A 14,053-nucleotide genomic window follows, 5' to 3' on the forward strand; every position below is an offset into this window, starting at 1 on the left:
AGCTATTCAGAGTGACTTCCTTCATTCTAAAAAATAAATAAATAATGGTTAGCAACGGTAACTAGGCTAACGGGTTTTTAAGAAATAGCCTATAGTTGGAGCGGGAAATCAGTTTACTGAAAAAGGAAAATAAACAGTTAGGCTAATTAAAAGGTCCACAAAGGACCACACAGCTTGAAAAAAGTTGACAACAATACATTTTACTCATGCAAGAAGCTGCAATGGGCCCAATGTTATTTTTTTAAACACAGAGAGACACATCAACACGTGCTGACAACAACCACCGCTTACCTGGCTAACAACCATAGTTTCCATAGTTTACCTGGCTCTGGCATCATAACCTCAGCATCCTGCTTGTAAGATGTCTGGTCCCTGGTGGTCCAATATTTTCATGTGGACAAAGCTGTGTGTTACGGGCTTTCATTTGGGAAACCTGAACCGTCATTAATCTGGTTCCTATCCGCAACACTCACTTGGGGTGCCAGAAAAGCGATGAGAACAGGCTGCCGCAGGACTCCATCATCAGGTGAGACGCGACCTGCTCAGCTCGAGCTGCTCAGCCGGCGTTGTGCGCCCCCTAGCGTCGCACAATATATAAGATAATATGTGTGAGGAAAGCAAAATTCAACACAACACCGGTCCCTTTCCCCCAAAAACGGAAGTGGGAACGATATCGCAGTACAACACTGTCTGGACAAGCTATCTTGAAAGTCTAGTGGAGTTTGTATTAACGTTAGTGTTTTTACGCGAAGAGAAATTCAACCAAATAGGAGATTGATGTCATTTGGTGGACCACAAAACGGCAGGTGAGTTGAAAGAACATAGAACGTTGTGTTATGACGGTGCTTTTTACTGCAGATTTGCTCAACACTGAGCAGCAGGCAGCACAACGCTAGCTAACTAATGTGTAATGGCGGAGTGCTTGTACGCTAGCTAACTACGTGGGGTGTGGGTAGCCAACTAGCTGTCGCTGCCCAGTTTAGAAAGAGTGGTTGGTTATGACATGTAGTTAGCTAAGAGCGCCGGGTGCTAAGTTTCTATTTTGCAAATTGATGCGAGTTGGCTACCTAGCTAGCTATTAGTTAGCTAACTAAAGTTGTTTTGGTAAGTTACAGTAACTAGCTATGGTAGCTTGCTAGCATTGCTAGTACTGTAAGTAAGCACAGTAACGTTAGTAACAAAACTGTTGGATAACTAACTAACGTTAGTAAGTCAACAACATTAAAACAATCCACAGTGTTACTTCAATTAATGTTAACGTTAGATGGCAAAGACTAAGCTAACTTGCTAGCTAGCCCAATTATGTAGCTAGCGTACCTTACCTAGCTAGCCTACGAACTCTCAGAACCCTGTCATTTAAATGTGGTCATTAAAGGGCTACCTGCAGTTGCTACATCAATTTTAAATAATGATATGTACCCATTAATTCTTGAAAAATAGAATTTATGCAGTATGCAGAAATCGCTCCGCCATTTCCTGATTGCTATAATTGTAATAGCTCACCTAATTTCAGTTTGAACAAAACAGTATAGTGTAGAGAATCATTGTACCATCTAAACCCCTGTGAAATATATTTTCCATAACCAAAAATGTTGTATTTTCAGCTGTTTGAAGCTGGTGTACAAAAGTAAAAGACGCAAAAACGAAATGTAAGAACGGGAAGCATAGAAATAGTGCACACAGAACAGATCTACCCCTTCTTAGATTTGCGTTCAAATCTATAACTAACGTTTCTATGTGAAATTGGTCGTCACCCAAAAAGTTAAGTATGTGTGTGTATATATATACACACACTCACACACACTACCAGTCAAAAGTTTGGACACACCTACACATGTAAAAATGTATGCACACATGACTGTAAGTCGCTTTGGATAAAAGCGTCTGCTAAATGGCTTATTATTATTATACTCATTTGAGGGTTTTTATTTATTTGTACTATTTTCTACATTGTAGAATAATAGTGAAGACATCAAAAAGTTGAAATAACACATATGGAATCATATAGTAACCAAAAAAGTGTTAAACAAATCAAAATATATTTTATATTTGAGTCTTCAAAGTAGCCAGCCTTTGCCTTTGACAGCTTTGCACACTCTCGGCATTCTCTCATCCAGCTTCACCTGGATTGCTTTTCCAACAGTCTTGAAGGTTCCCACATATGCTGAGCACTATCTTTTCCTTCACTCTGCGGTCCAACTCATCCCAAACCATCTCAATTGGGTTGAGGTCGGGTGATTGTGGAGGCCAGGTCATCTGATGCAGCACTCCATCACTCTCCTTCTTGGTAAAATAGCCCTTACACAGCCTGGAGGTGTGTTGGGTCATTGTCCTGTTGAAAAACAAATGATAGTCCCACTAAGCGCAAACCAGATGGGATGGCGTATCGCTGCAGAATGCTGTGGTAGCCATGCTGGTTAAGTGTGCCTTGAATTCTAAATAAATCACAGACGGTGTCACCAGCAAAAGCACCATCACACCTCCTCCTCCATGCTTTACAGTGGGAACCACACATGCGGAGATCATCCGTTCACCTACTCTGCGTCTCACGAAGACACAGCGGTTGGAACCAAATCTCAAATTTGGACTCATCAGACCAAAGGACAGATTTCCACCGGTCTAATGTCCATTGCTCGCGTTTCTTGGCCAAGCAAGTCTCTTCTTCTTATTGGTGTCCTTTAGTAGTGGTTTCTTTGCAGCAATTCAACCATGAAGGCCTGATTCCCGCAGTCTCCTCTGAACAGTTGATGTTGAGATGTGTCTGTTACTTGAACTCTGTGAAGCATTTATTTGGACTGCAATCTGAGGTGCAGTTAACTATAATGAACTTATCCTCTGCAGCAGCGGTAACTCTGGGTCTTCCTTTCCTGTTGCGGTCCTCATGAGAGCCAGTTTCATCATAGCGCTTGATGTTTTTTGCGATTTCACTTGAAGAAACTTTAAAAGTTCTTGAAATTTTCGGTATTGACTGACCTTCATGTCATAAAGTAATGATTCATTGACATTTCTCTTTGCATATTTGAGCTGTTCTTGCCATAATATGGACTTGGTCTTTTATTTTTATTGGCCAGTCTGAGATATGGCTTTTTCTTTGCAACTCTGCCTAGAAGGTCAGCATCCCGGAGTCGCCTCTTCACTGTTGACGTTGAGACTGGTGTTTTGCGGGTACTATTTAATGAAGCAGCCAGTTGAGGACCTGTGAGGCGCCTGTTTCTCAAACTAGACACTCTAATGTATTTGTCCTCTTGCTCAGTTGTGCACCGGGGCCTCCCACTCCTCTTTCTATTCTGGTTAGAGCCAGTTTGCGCTGTTCTGTGAAGGGAGTAGTACACGGCGTTATACGAGATCTTCAGTTTCTTGGCAATTTCTCGCATGGAATAGCCTTCATTTCTCAGAACAAGAATAGACTGATGAGTTTCAGAAGAAAGTTATTTGTTTCTGGCCATTTTGAGCCTGTAATCAAACCTACAATTGCTGATGCTCCAGATACTCAACTAGTCTCAAGAAGGCCAGTTTTATTGCTTATTTAATCAGCACAACAGTTTTCAGCTGTGCTAACATAATTGCAAAAGGGTTTTCTAATGATCAATTAGCCTTTTAAAATGATAAACTTGGATTAGCAAACACAACGTGCCATTGGAACACAGGACTGATGGTTGCTGATAATGGCCCTATGTAGATATTCCATTAAATCAGCCGTTTCCAGCTACAATAGACATTTAAAACATTAACAATGTCTACACTGTATTTCTGATCAATTTGATGTTATTTTAATGGGGGGGAAATTGCTTTTCTTTAAAAAACAAGGACCTTTCTAAGTGACCCCAAACTTTTGAACTGTATAATTATTATTTTTTACACACATGGGAGTAAAACAGAAAGTAAATGTAAACCAACACTATAGAGCCTCAAATTGTTAAAACTATCATTTTGATATCATGGATGATCAGTTGTTGCATCCATAGCTCTGTCCATCCCTCAGCATTTTACAGAAAAGGGTGGGGAGAGGCTTTGTTATGGCTGCTTTTGCACTGCCCTCCATTCTCCCTCTGACCTCTCTGCTTCTCCAATCACTTCCACTTACCATTAACCTCTTTCTCTCCCTCTTATCTCCCCTGCCTTTCTCTTTCACAACCCTTCCCCCCCCTCTCTCTGTACCCCGCCCCCCTCTTTGTTCCTCAGTCGCCGTAGTAAATGGGACCAGCCGGGCCCAGGTCCTGGTTCAGACCAGATGGGGGAGGCGGAGGCGACTCCTACGGGGGCTCTGGACGCTGCAGCTGCTGTGGCAGCTAAGATCAACGCCATGCTGGTAGCCAAGGGCAAGCTTAAGCCCTCCCAGATAGGACCCCCTGGACCGACTGGACCCCCAGACAGGGTAAGGGTAAGGAAACCTCTTACGCTGAAAACAAACTGTTTGTCTCTCACCTGTAATCTCTCTTCTCTGTCTTTGTTGTCTGTCCCTTTCTCGCCTACCAATTCTGTAATCCCCTCGCTCTTCATCTCTCTCTTTTAGAGAGATATTGTTGTAATTGTTAGCATGCGGTACATATAAAAATGAATCTTTGTCGTCACCAGCTTGTGGGTGCAGGGAAGCCCCAGCCCCCTATGAAAACGAAGGATGACCTGGTGGTGGCGGAGGTGGAGATCAACGACGTTCCTCTCCCCTGCCGGAACCTGCTGACCCGCGGACAGACACAGGACGAGGTCAGAGCCCATGACATCATTATGATCTTTAGACCCATTGATTGATTGATTGATTGATCGATCTGGTCAACAGTCAAACTTACTGCTATGTTTATCCAGCTCTTTCTCTGTGTGACACGTACATGTACAGACTGGATCAGTGTCATGTAAACCAATATGGGACTTAGTGTCTCACTTGAGGACAGTAAATGACCAGCTTCTACTTCATTCTATTGTGTGAAGATCAGCAAAGTGAGCGGTGCTGCTGTGTCCACCAGGGGGCGATACATGGCAGCAGTGGAGAAGTACAAGGCTCCACAAGGGTGAGTCCTGCTTCACACTTGCTTTATTACCACACTGCTCTACCAAGGAGGTTACTGGTTACTTGCTATTTACTTTTGTCCATACAGACAATTAGATCTGTTGTCTGATTGCATCGTACAACCAAAGCTTAGGCTACTGACTGACTGCTTCTCTCTCTGTCGTCAGGGACCGACCCCTCTATCTCCACGTCCAGGGCCAGACCAGGGAACTTGTCGACAGTCAGTACATCTCTATTTACCTGTACTAATTTGATTTAAGATGATCATCATTTCTGAACATCAGGATCACCAGGGTCCTTCTTTCCTGAATTTCTATGTTATGACGATCCAGTCCATCTCTCGCTCTCTCCAGGAGCTGTGAACCGCATCAAGGAGATCATCACGAACGGAGTGGTGAAGGCTGCCACCTCTTCCTACAGCGGAACCGGAGCCACAGTCCCAGTCTACCAGCAACACAAACCCCCGCCCCCCTCACTGCCCCCCATCAACCACCATCACAGACCACACTTCCAGTCTGGGGTAAGCAGTGTTTTCCACAACTACATAGAGTAGCCAGCCAAATAGAAAAACTAGCCAGCCAGGGCAATGGAATTTACTAAAAATGTATGAATTAGTTGTTTGGGATATCATCTAGGCTTATATGATCAGGACTATTTTCTAAGTAAGAGGATCATTTAACACGTCTTCTCTTGAGATTCAAGTGTTATTTACAGTGACTTTACCGTCAATCTGGCAAGCCCCGACATCTTAGGAAAGTAAACCTAGGGAATCCTTTGGTTTACTCGTCCCGATCCGATACCATGGACATATAACCACGTTGCATGATTTCTGAATGGCGAAGGGACATAGGAGATCGACTTTATTCAGTCAATTTAACACTTTTTATAAACTAGTCAACACTTGCTGTTCAGTTGTCAATCAAAGCACAGTAAATATTCTACTATGGGCCACGGTTCCGCATGGCTGGCTATGTGAAACACGCAAAAGAAAATAATGTGCCAGAAGACAATAATTAGGCTACGTCTTGGATTTCGTTACCGCTTACATTACCTGGGACGTGCAAATTCACGAGCATCGTGCTTTCTCTTTCCTCCGTGTAAAGAAATTCGACTGCAACCAACCACAGCGCACAGAAATTGTACCGGGAGGCGGGACAGACAGCAGACTGCATTTCCCTGCCATTGCTCGCTTTGTGACTGACAGGCACCTATCCTATCAATAGATCGCTAGAAGATGCATATTGTTCTATCAGGAGAAGGCTCGAGGGACTAGCGAATTGTAACGTTTAAATGGAAAGTGTCCTAGTTAATATGAAGTGGAAAAAGTAGCCGGCTGAAAATGAGTCTTTAACCGGCTGATTAACTAACGGCCGGCGCTAATGGGAAAACAGAGTTTGTGTGTGTGATTGTCGTTCAGTGTGTGTCAATGTTATTTTGTGAGTGTGTCAGGTGGGGGGGTGGGATCCAAGCTGAACAGTCCCTTTTCATGTATATCTCTTCAAAAATACATTTATCCAATCAAACTAAACCATATTCCTCATTCATGAATCTTGACATCCATATCCTTCTCCTTCCAGATGCACTATGTGCAGGACAAGTTGTTTGTGGGTCTGGAGCATGCCATCCAGGGCTTCTCAGTAAAGGAGAGGGTGGAAGGGCCAGGCAGCTCCTACCTGCAGCACATCCAGGCTGAGACCGGGGCCAAGGTCTTCCTCAGGGGGAAGGGATCCGGCTGTCTGGAGCCCACCTCTGGGCGAGAGGCCTTCGAACCCATGTACATCTACATCAGGTAAGTCTCATGGACTAGACTCATGTTCATCTGTTTAAACTCAGAGGGCCTAGAACCAATGTACATCTACATCAGGTAAATAGCAGTATTAATAGATAGTCTGGGGGACTAAAGTCCATGTTCACTTGTATTAGCTCAGAGACACAGAGCTTAGAAGCCAGGCACACCTTAACTCCTCTCTTCCCCAGTCATCCCAAACCAGAGGGCCTTGCTGCAGCTAAGACCCTGTGTGACAACCTGCTGCAGACGGTGAGTGTCTAATGGTTTACTGACTGGGACTCGGTTCTTTGTTCCCTGTACACTGCTCTACTTTCAGCAAAGCCGTGTTTTAAAGCTGTCCCATGTGAAGTGCATTGTATTATTCAGATGGGTTCTGTTTGCCATGTGGATCGGTGTTGTCTCTTCCCTCCAGGTTCATGCAGAGTATTCTGGCTTCCTCAACCAGATGAGTGCCATGATGCCTACTCCCGGTACATACACACATACTCTCTCACTTTCTTTTTTAGAATCTCTTGGATGTGTCATCACGTACTGACATGTTGCTCTTCCTCTCCTCGTCCAGGCTTTATGCAGCCCCCCATGGCCAACGGGATGCCCCCCCAGCCCTCTTACTACCCCCCAGCAGGGTACCAGCCCAGCTACCCCCTCCCTGTACCTCCCCCTCAGCCCCAGCCCATTCCTCCCCCCTATGCTGTGCCCCCTCCCATTCCCCCTGGGGTGCCCGCCGGTCTCCCCCCTCCCAACCGGTACGCCCCCCCCCATGCACCTGTCAGTTTACAACAGGTAAGACTTTGTATGGACCTATAATACAGTACTTTGAGATTATTACATCAGAGTTATGAAACTAGTTGAGCAAACATTCTCTTTTGATAGGTTGTATATATGATGCATTGAACATGCATTGCATCAGTTGGTTTTTTTCCCTTTTTGTCTCCAGACTCTCCCACCTGCTCCTTTCCCACCCGCCGCTCCGGTTCCGCCCAAAGCACCGCCTCCCGTGGTCTCAGCCAATCCGCCACAAAAGAGACGCTTCACTGAGGAGGTGCCAGACGAGAGGGACAGCGGTCTGCTGGGATACCAGGTGATTTAGCTCTCTCTCATTCTTTTATTCTTCCATCTTTCTTATGTCCTGCTGTCGTCCCGTCTGTCCATTCTGCTTCTATCATTGTCTTCTCTCCATGTATCTGATAGCTGTTCCTCGTTCTGTTAGTGAGAATCATACAAATGAATTCAGTCTGTCTCTTGTCTGTAAATCTGTGAGTCTGCACTCTATAGAAAAGGTTTGCTTGTTGAGTGAGTGAGATTGAATGGGCCTAAGTGTCTGTCTGTTCAGTGTCAACTTGTTTTTTCCCCTAGTAGATCTTATGACGTTCATTGTAACCATTAGCTGTTATTATCTGAGTCCCTGTATTATTGGATTATTAAAACTTTCAGATTATGGAGATTCTGAAAAGGTATTGTTGGATAATCATCAAATGTACTTCAATATATTGAAATTAGGGCTGGGACGATACTAGTTGGTATCATGGCAAGGAAACAAAACACAAAGCAGATTTAGCTTCTTTAGGAAAACAGCCCTAATGTTGGAAACCAACATCATTATGTTGTCAACCAGAGTCACATTTTATTTATTTTCCAAGCTATAGCACACAATATTTTACATACAGCAGGTTTTTAAAGGACCAAAGAGTTAGATCTGCTTCGTGTTTTCATTTTTGCCATGGAAAAAATATTGCAATACTGGTATCGTCACAGCCCTAATTGAAATGTGTCCACTTGATTTAATGATATGTTACATTAATACAGTTCATTCCTATTTTCTGATTATGTGCAATCGGAGCATGCATAAATGTAAAATATAATTTTTATTCTCAACTGCTTAAATAAAGTGTAGTGAAAAGGAAAAAACATTTTGGGATTAAACTTTGCATCTCAGTTACATTCAATAGTTTAGATAACTATGTGCTTACTTGCATAGTTTTCTCATGTAGGCCTACTATCAATAATAGTAATTTAGGGGAGGGGCTACTTGGGAGGATGTGTGCTAATGCGCCTGTGTGTTTTTCTGCTCATAGCATGGACCCATTCATATGACTAATTTAGGTGCAGGCTTCCCTGTGGGCAGCCCCGGCCCCGAGGCTTCAGGACCCCCGCCACAGAGTTCCTCCGGGCCGCCGAGGGAGAGGGACAGGTACGAGATGGGGGAGACGAGTCGCTCTCCTTTAAAACAGTGTTCTTCATTCCAGATGCTGGACACACAGGCTTTTGTTTGCTTGTGATTGATGTTGAGAAAAAACAAAAAAGTGGTTGTCCCACTGGCTATCATAAGTTGAATGCACCAATTTGTAAGTGGCTCTGGATAAGAGCGTCTGCTAAATGATGTAAATGTAAAATGTTGTGCAACACTGATCTCTCTCTCTCTCTCTCTCTCTCTCTCTCTCTCTCTCCCCCAGCAGTAGGCAGTTGATGCCTCCACCACCCATTCCGATGAACGGAGGCGTGACACCCAAGATGGAGGAGAGGAGGCCACTGCAAGGCCCCCTGGGTAAGGGCCCCACCCCCCTCCAGCTCTGGTTGTCCTCCACCCCTCCCCATCCATGGCCTCTCAGCCATAAGCACGCTGCCCACCCCCCTTGGTTGTCAGTAGTCTGAGTCAAATAGCATTTTGCATGCAGACATGCTGTCTCACAAGTGACATACCAGGTTATAGCAAATTACATCAGACAGGCATAGTGTTCCTCGATAAGTTCTGAGTTGAAAGTTCGTAGAAAGTCAGTCAGTTCAGAATCAACACCTGGGCTAAGCTTCGATCCCCCACTGCCTCAAGTAACTCTGTCGTTGATCCTAAATCAACCCCTAGCCCTAGGCACTGTGTAGGTCTGAGAGGATTTGATAGGTGTAAACAATATGTTGCAAATTGCAATTTGCCTTTAAAAGGGCAAGGTGGAGTTATTACCATACTGCTTACACCTGTTATTTGATCATGTGAGATCTAGGAGGTGTCTAGGGGGGCTAGGGATGAATTTGAGATTGGGAGTCCACCTCTTTCGCTCTAGCTGGTGCTGTCCCTTCGCCGGCCGTCCCTTTCTGATGACGTCATCAGACTGGAGTGTCTGTGCCTGTGTGTGACCCCCTCACTAACAAGACTCTCTCTTTTTTTGTGTTCTTTCTCTGTGTTTTTCTTCTCTTCCATGTCTCTCTGGGGGGGATGCCGGATGGGGGTGGGGCTCTTCTCCTGTGGCGCTGTCCTGCATCGTGATTGGACGGCTCTAATGCTGCCGCTCCCCACCGACCAATGACTGCCGCTGCTGACACATGCCCCTCTACCTAACTCACCCCTGCTGCCAAACACAATGCAATCTATTAACTGTTTGTCTCTCCCTATCTGTTGGTAAACAATTAACTTCCAACTGTTGTTTATGAAACCCTTGTGCTGGTCTTTGGTTGTGTTCTTTCTCTGTGTGTATGTGTACCCCCTCTCCCCCCTCTCTCTCTCTCCCCCCTCTCTCCTCTTTCTCCCTCATTCCTCCCCCACCCCTCTCTCCTCTTTTTCCCTCATCTCTCTCAGATACCTCAGTGAAGAGGATGAAGACGGGGCTTGTGGCTTATGCTGGTGACTCCTCGGATGAAGAGGAGGACCACTCCACCCCCAAAACCTTGGGGGCAGGTAACCATGGTAACGTCGCTGGGGCACACCACTCCACCCCCACGTCATCCTCGGGCTGGACTCTGGGGTACCGCTGCCCCCCTCCGCCTCCCCAACGTGCCAAAACACAGCAGGCACAGTCACAGCAGCCCATGCCCTTCTGGATGGCCCCATAACACAGGAGTATTAAACCTCATACTCACCCCACCCCATCCTGCCTCCCCTAACACCTAGGGCCTTCTAGATGGCCCAATAACACAGGAGTATTAAACCTCATACTCACCCCACCCCATCCTGCCTCCCCTGACACCTAGGGCCTTCTGGATGGCCCCATAACACAGGAGTATTAAACCTCATACTCACCCCACCCCATCCTGCCTCCCCTAACACCTAGGGCCTTCTAGATGGCCCCATAACACAGGAGTATTAAACCTCATACTCACCCCACCCCATCCTGCCTCCCCTGACACCTAGGGCCTTCTGGATGGCCCCATAACACAGGAGCATTAAACCTCATACTCACCCCATCCTGTCTCCCCTCCCCTGACACCTAGGGCCTTCTAGATGGCCCCATAACACAGGAGTATTAAACCTCATACTCACCCCACCCCATCCTGCCTCCCCTAACACCTAGGGCCTTCTAGATGGCCCCATAGCACAGGAGTATTAAACCTCATACTCACCCCACCCCATCCTGCCTCCCCTGACACCTAGGGCCTTCTGGATGGCCCCATAACACAGGAGTATTAACCCTCATACTCACCCCATCCTGTCTCCCCTCCCCTGACACCTAGGGCCTTCTGGATGGCCCCATCATGAAGATGTTTTACACTCCAAATTGAGCCCCAATCCCCCTTCTTCCCTTTCCCCTGAACCATCACCTCTACCTGCTCCTCTACTTCATAGAATCTCTCTCCTTTGTGATGACTTGGATTTCCTTAAAACAGTTTTGCCATGCGCTCAGCAGTAAAGCAGAGTGTGTGTGTGTAAATGGACTAAACAGACCGGCTGACTCATACAAAGAGAACAGACTCAACTGCAGCCAACCAGGCACAACCAGAAGAGTGACGGACTGGATAAATGGTGACAAATGCAGCAAGATGCCCCAGACTCCAACACAGACACAGATTCAAGTGTGCTCTGAACTCTGTATAGGATACACAGCTGCGGAACGGACACTCAGGGAGGATAACAGTACCCTGTTTCTGGTTGGTTTGGAACGTGTCGGCTCCTGGTTTTACTAGTGTAGAAAAACACTGAGGTGGAAGAGATTTACAATGCATTCTAAATGATTTTTTTTTTTTTTTTTTTTATCCCCGTTTTCTTTCCTTGTCCAAATCTTAATCAAATCTCCCTTCATTGAGTACAGATCAGACAACCATGCTTGTTGGACTTTTATGAAATGCAATTGACTCAACTGTTCTAATGCTTTTGTGGAATAAATTAGCATTATTTATCTCTGTATGAGAATTTATTTCAAGACAACTTTGACAGATCGTGCAATAGAGAATAGGTAGCTTTCTGTTAGAAACATCATGGAAAGCAGAAAAGGGGTGTGGTAACTAAATAAAAGGTGTGATTCTCCCATGGTCTTAAACAACCCTCAGTCTGAATGAACTGGCAAGAAATAATCTTTACCTGTGTTCTATTACTTCCCACAATCCTTGGCTATGTTCTCATAATATTCCACGAGGACACCTGTTATATTCCCATGTATTGGTTCAAGAACACCAGTGTGTATATAAAGACGGGGACTGAGCCCAGTAGACTACATGAGTTCTGAAGAGACATTGTTTCAGAATGAGGGGTGCTGTAGCTCTGCTGGTGTTGCTGTTCTGTCTGTCTGGGACATGGGGTCAGGGGGAGAGAGGAGGGGTCAGAGAGAATGATATCACTGAACAGGGTCACAGTGAAGGATGAAAGAGTGATGCTGAACAGTTGACCACCTAGCCTGACATCTGGACTGAGCTGAAGGAGCTGAGAGACATGGTGGTGGAGCTGAGGAACATGGGGGCCAGAGTGACAGCCAGTGAGAGCCAGGTGGATGAGCTGCAGAAAGAGATGGTGAACCAGAGAGTGGAGTTGAGTGTCACTAAGAATGAACTACAGTTCTACAAGAACAAGCTTGAGGAACTGGAGAGAGGGAACGCAGGTGACGTGAGACCGCTGTAGCTTATTTGATCACTGTAATCAGGAGAGCAGTGGTGAAATGTTCAACAGTTTCTTTGTATGATATTGTAGCGTTGCAGGCCAGATTGAGAGCCAGGTGGAGAAGCAAAAGACTGAGTACATGTAATGTAGAGATTTAAAATACAGTATCTAAAGAGGATTTTAAATATTTTGTCCAAATCAGACAAGAAACAGGTTCCCAGCATTTTTCCTATATTTGTAATTTCAGCTCATGCAGCAGAACTGTCAGCCATGGGGACCATAGTGACAGCCAGTGAGGGAGAGGTGGAGGAGATGAAGAGCAAGAATGCAGGGAGGACAAACAGACTTCAGAATGGTATCACCTGTTACCATGTAATGCAATGTGGTTGTGTATCTTTCCAAACAAAGTTGATCATTCTGAATATTCTGTCCCTAGTGTTATTACAGACTGTGTAGTATCACAAGCTCAATATTACAAATGAATGTTCTACTCCCTTGTTGACATACAGACCAAAGGTGGCGTTCTTTGCTGGTTTGTCTGAAACAGGAGGGTTTCTGGGACCCTTCAACACTGAAACCTCACTGGTCTACACCAATGTCATCACCAACATTGGCCAGGCCTACAGCCCAGTTACAGGTAGCCTACTGCTTGCTTACACACCAATCTACATGTATGAACACACATGTCCATAGGGACCAGATACAGACAGAGTCCAACATCATTAACAGCTTTGAGAGACTGACAGTGTTGATCTCTCTCTCTGTTTTTCCTCTGATGCAGGTGTCTTTGCTGCTCCAGTGAGAGGAGTCTACTACTTCAGATTCTCTGGCATGGATGCCACAACATCACAGTACATGGACTTCTGTTTGTTCAAGAATGACCAGGGTATAATGTGGAATGGACAGTACAATAGTCAACAAAGGCGACAGTATCTATCCAATTCGTTGACTCTAGAACTGGAGGAGGGGGACTTGGTCTACATGTGCCTCCCATCAGGCTACAGGATCTATGATGATTCAAATAAACACAGCTCCTTCAGTGGCTTCCTACTCTACCCTATGTGAGATGAACACCACAAAAGCTATAATAAAAAGTCTGAACTGTTCTTATAACATCCCATGAAACATGAAGGTAAAATAAAATGACTAACGTCTTCTGTTCTGTTGACGTTTGACTATTTACTATGATATAGATTGTTATTCAGCTCAGTATTTTGGGTGGAAGGCACAGGGTCAGCTTTGGGGGTTAGAGTGGTAATGTATTTATGGTATGTAACTACTTTAGGGAAACTACAGACAGAATCAAATAACCATCCAGATCATATGTGTAACTGAGTCAGTTTAACTGACAATTTCAAGCAGAAATTGATTAATTACTATGCTGAAGTGAATGTTTTAGTGATAAATCACATCCACTTCATTCTTTCTCTGGTAAATGATAACATTAGAAGCCCATTTAGCA

The 14,053-nt window shown here is 45.0% G+C and overlaps 1 protein-coding gene across 6 annotated transcripts; it reads left to right on the top strand.

Moving 5' to 3' along the window:
* Nucleotides 1-674: 674 nt before the first annotated feature.
* Nucleotides 675-11,896, top strand: LOC311140267 (KH homology domain-containing protein 4-like). Of its 6 annotated transcripts, none has more exons than XR_014614131.1 (14): nucleotides 675-806; nucleotides 4,183-4,381; nucleotides 4,576-4,704; nucleotides 4,927-5,006; nucleotides 5,173-5,225; nucleotides 5,359-5,525; nucleotides 6,583-6,794; nucleotides 6,983-7,043; nucleotides 7,207-7,264; nucleotides 7,357-7,577; nucleotides 7,732-7,875; nucleotides 8,898-8,985; nucleotides 9,251-9,339; nucleotides 10,363-11,896. XR_014614131.1 is itself a non-coding variant. In XM_084175238.1 (14 exons), exons 1-14 carry the CDS (start codon nucleotides 778-780, stop codon nucleotides 10,614-10,616), a joined length of 1,815 nt encoding a protein of 604 aa, XP_084031364.1. In that variant the 5' UTR covers nucleotides 675-777; the 3' UTR covers nucleotides 10,617-11,896. The 6 variants fall into 6 exon arrangements, 5 of the variants coding, with proteins under 5 accessions (XP_084031364.1, XP_084031365.1, XP_084031366.1 ...); XM_084175238.1 differs by having other exon boundaries at nucleotides 8,870-8,985; nucleotides 9,248-9,339; XM_084175239.1 differs by having other exon boundaries at nucleotides 8,870-8,985.
* Nucleotides 11,897-14,053: the final 2,157 nt, after the last annotated feature.

The sequence above is a fragment of the Coregonus lavaretus genome (assembly GCF_964263955.1).
Source record: "Coregonus lavaretus genome assembly, chromosome: 13".
NCBI lineage: Eukaryota > Metazoa > Chordata > Actinopteri > Salmoniformes > Salmonidae > Coregonus > Coregonus lavaretus.

Excerpts from the sequence above, each read along its gene's own strand:
- LOC311140267 (XM_084175238.1), top strand. The coding sequence starts at position 778 with ATGTCATTTGGTGGACCACAAAACGGCAG. Across the intron at positions 4,382-4,575 it reads GACCCCCAGACAGGGTAAGG|CTTGTGGGTGCAGGGAAGCC; the intron begins GTAAGGAAACCT and ends TGTCGTCACCAG. Across the intron at positions 7,044-7,206 it reads GTGACAACCTGCTGCAGACG|GTTCATGCAGAGTATTCTGG; the intron begins GTGAGTGTCTAA and ends TCTTCCCTCCAG.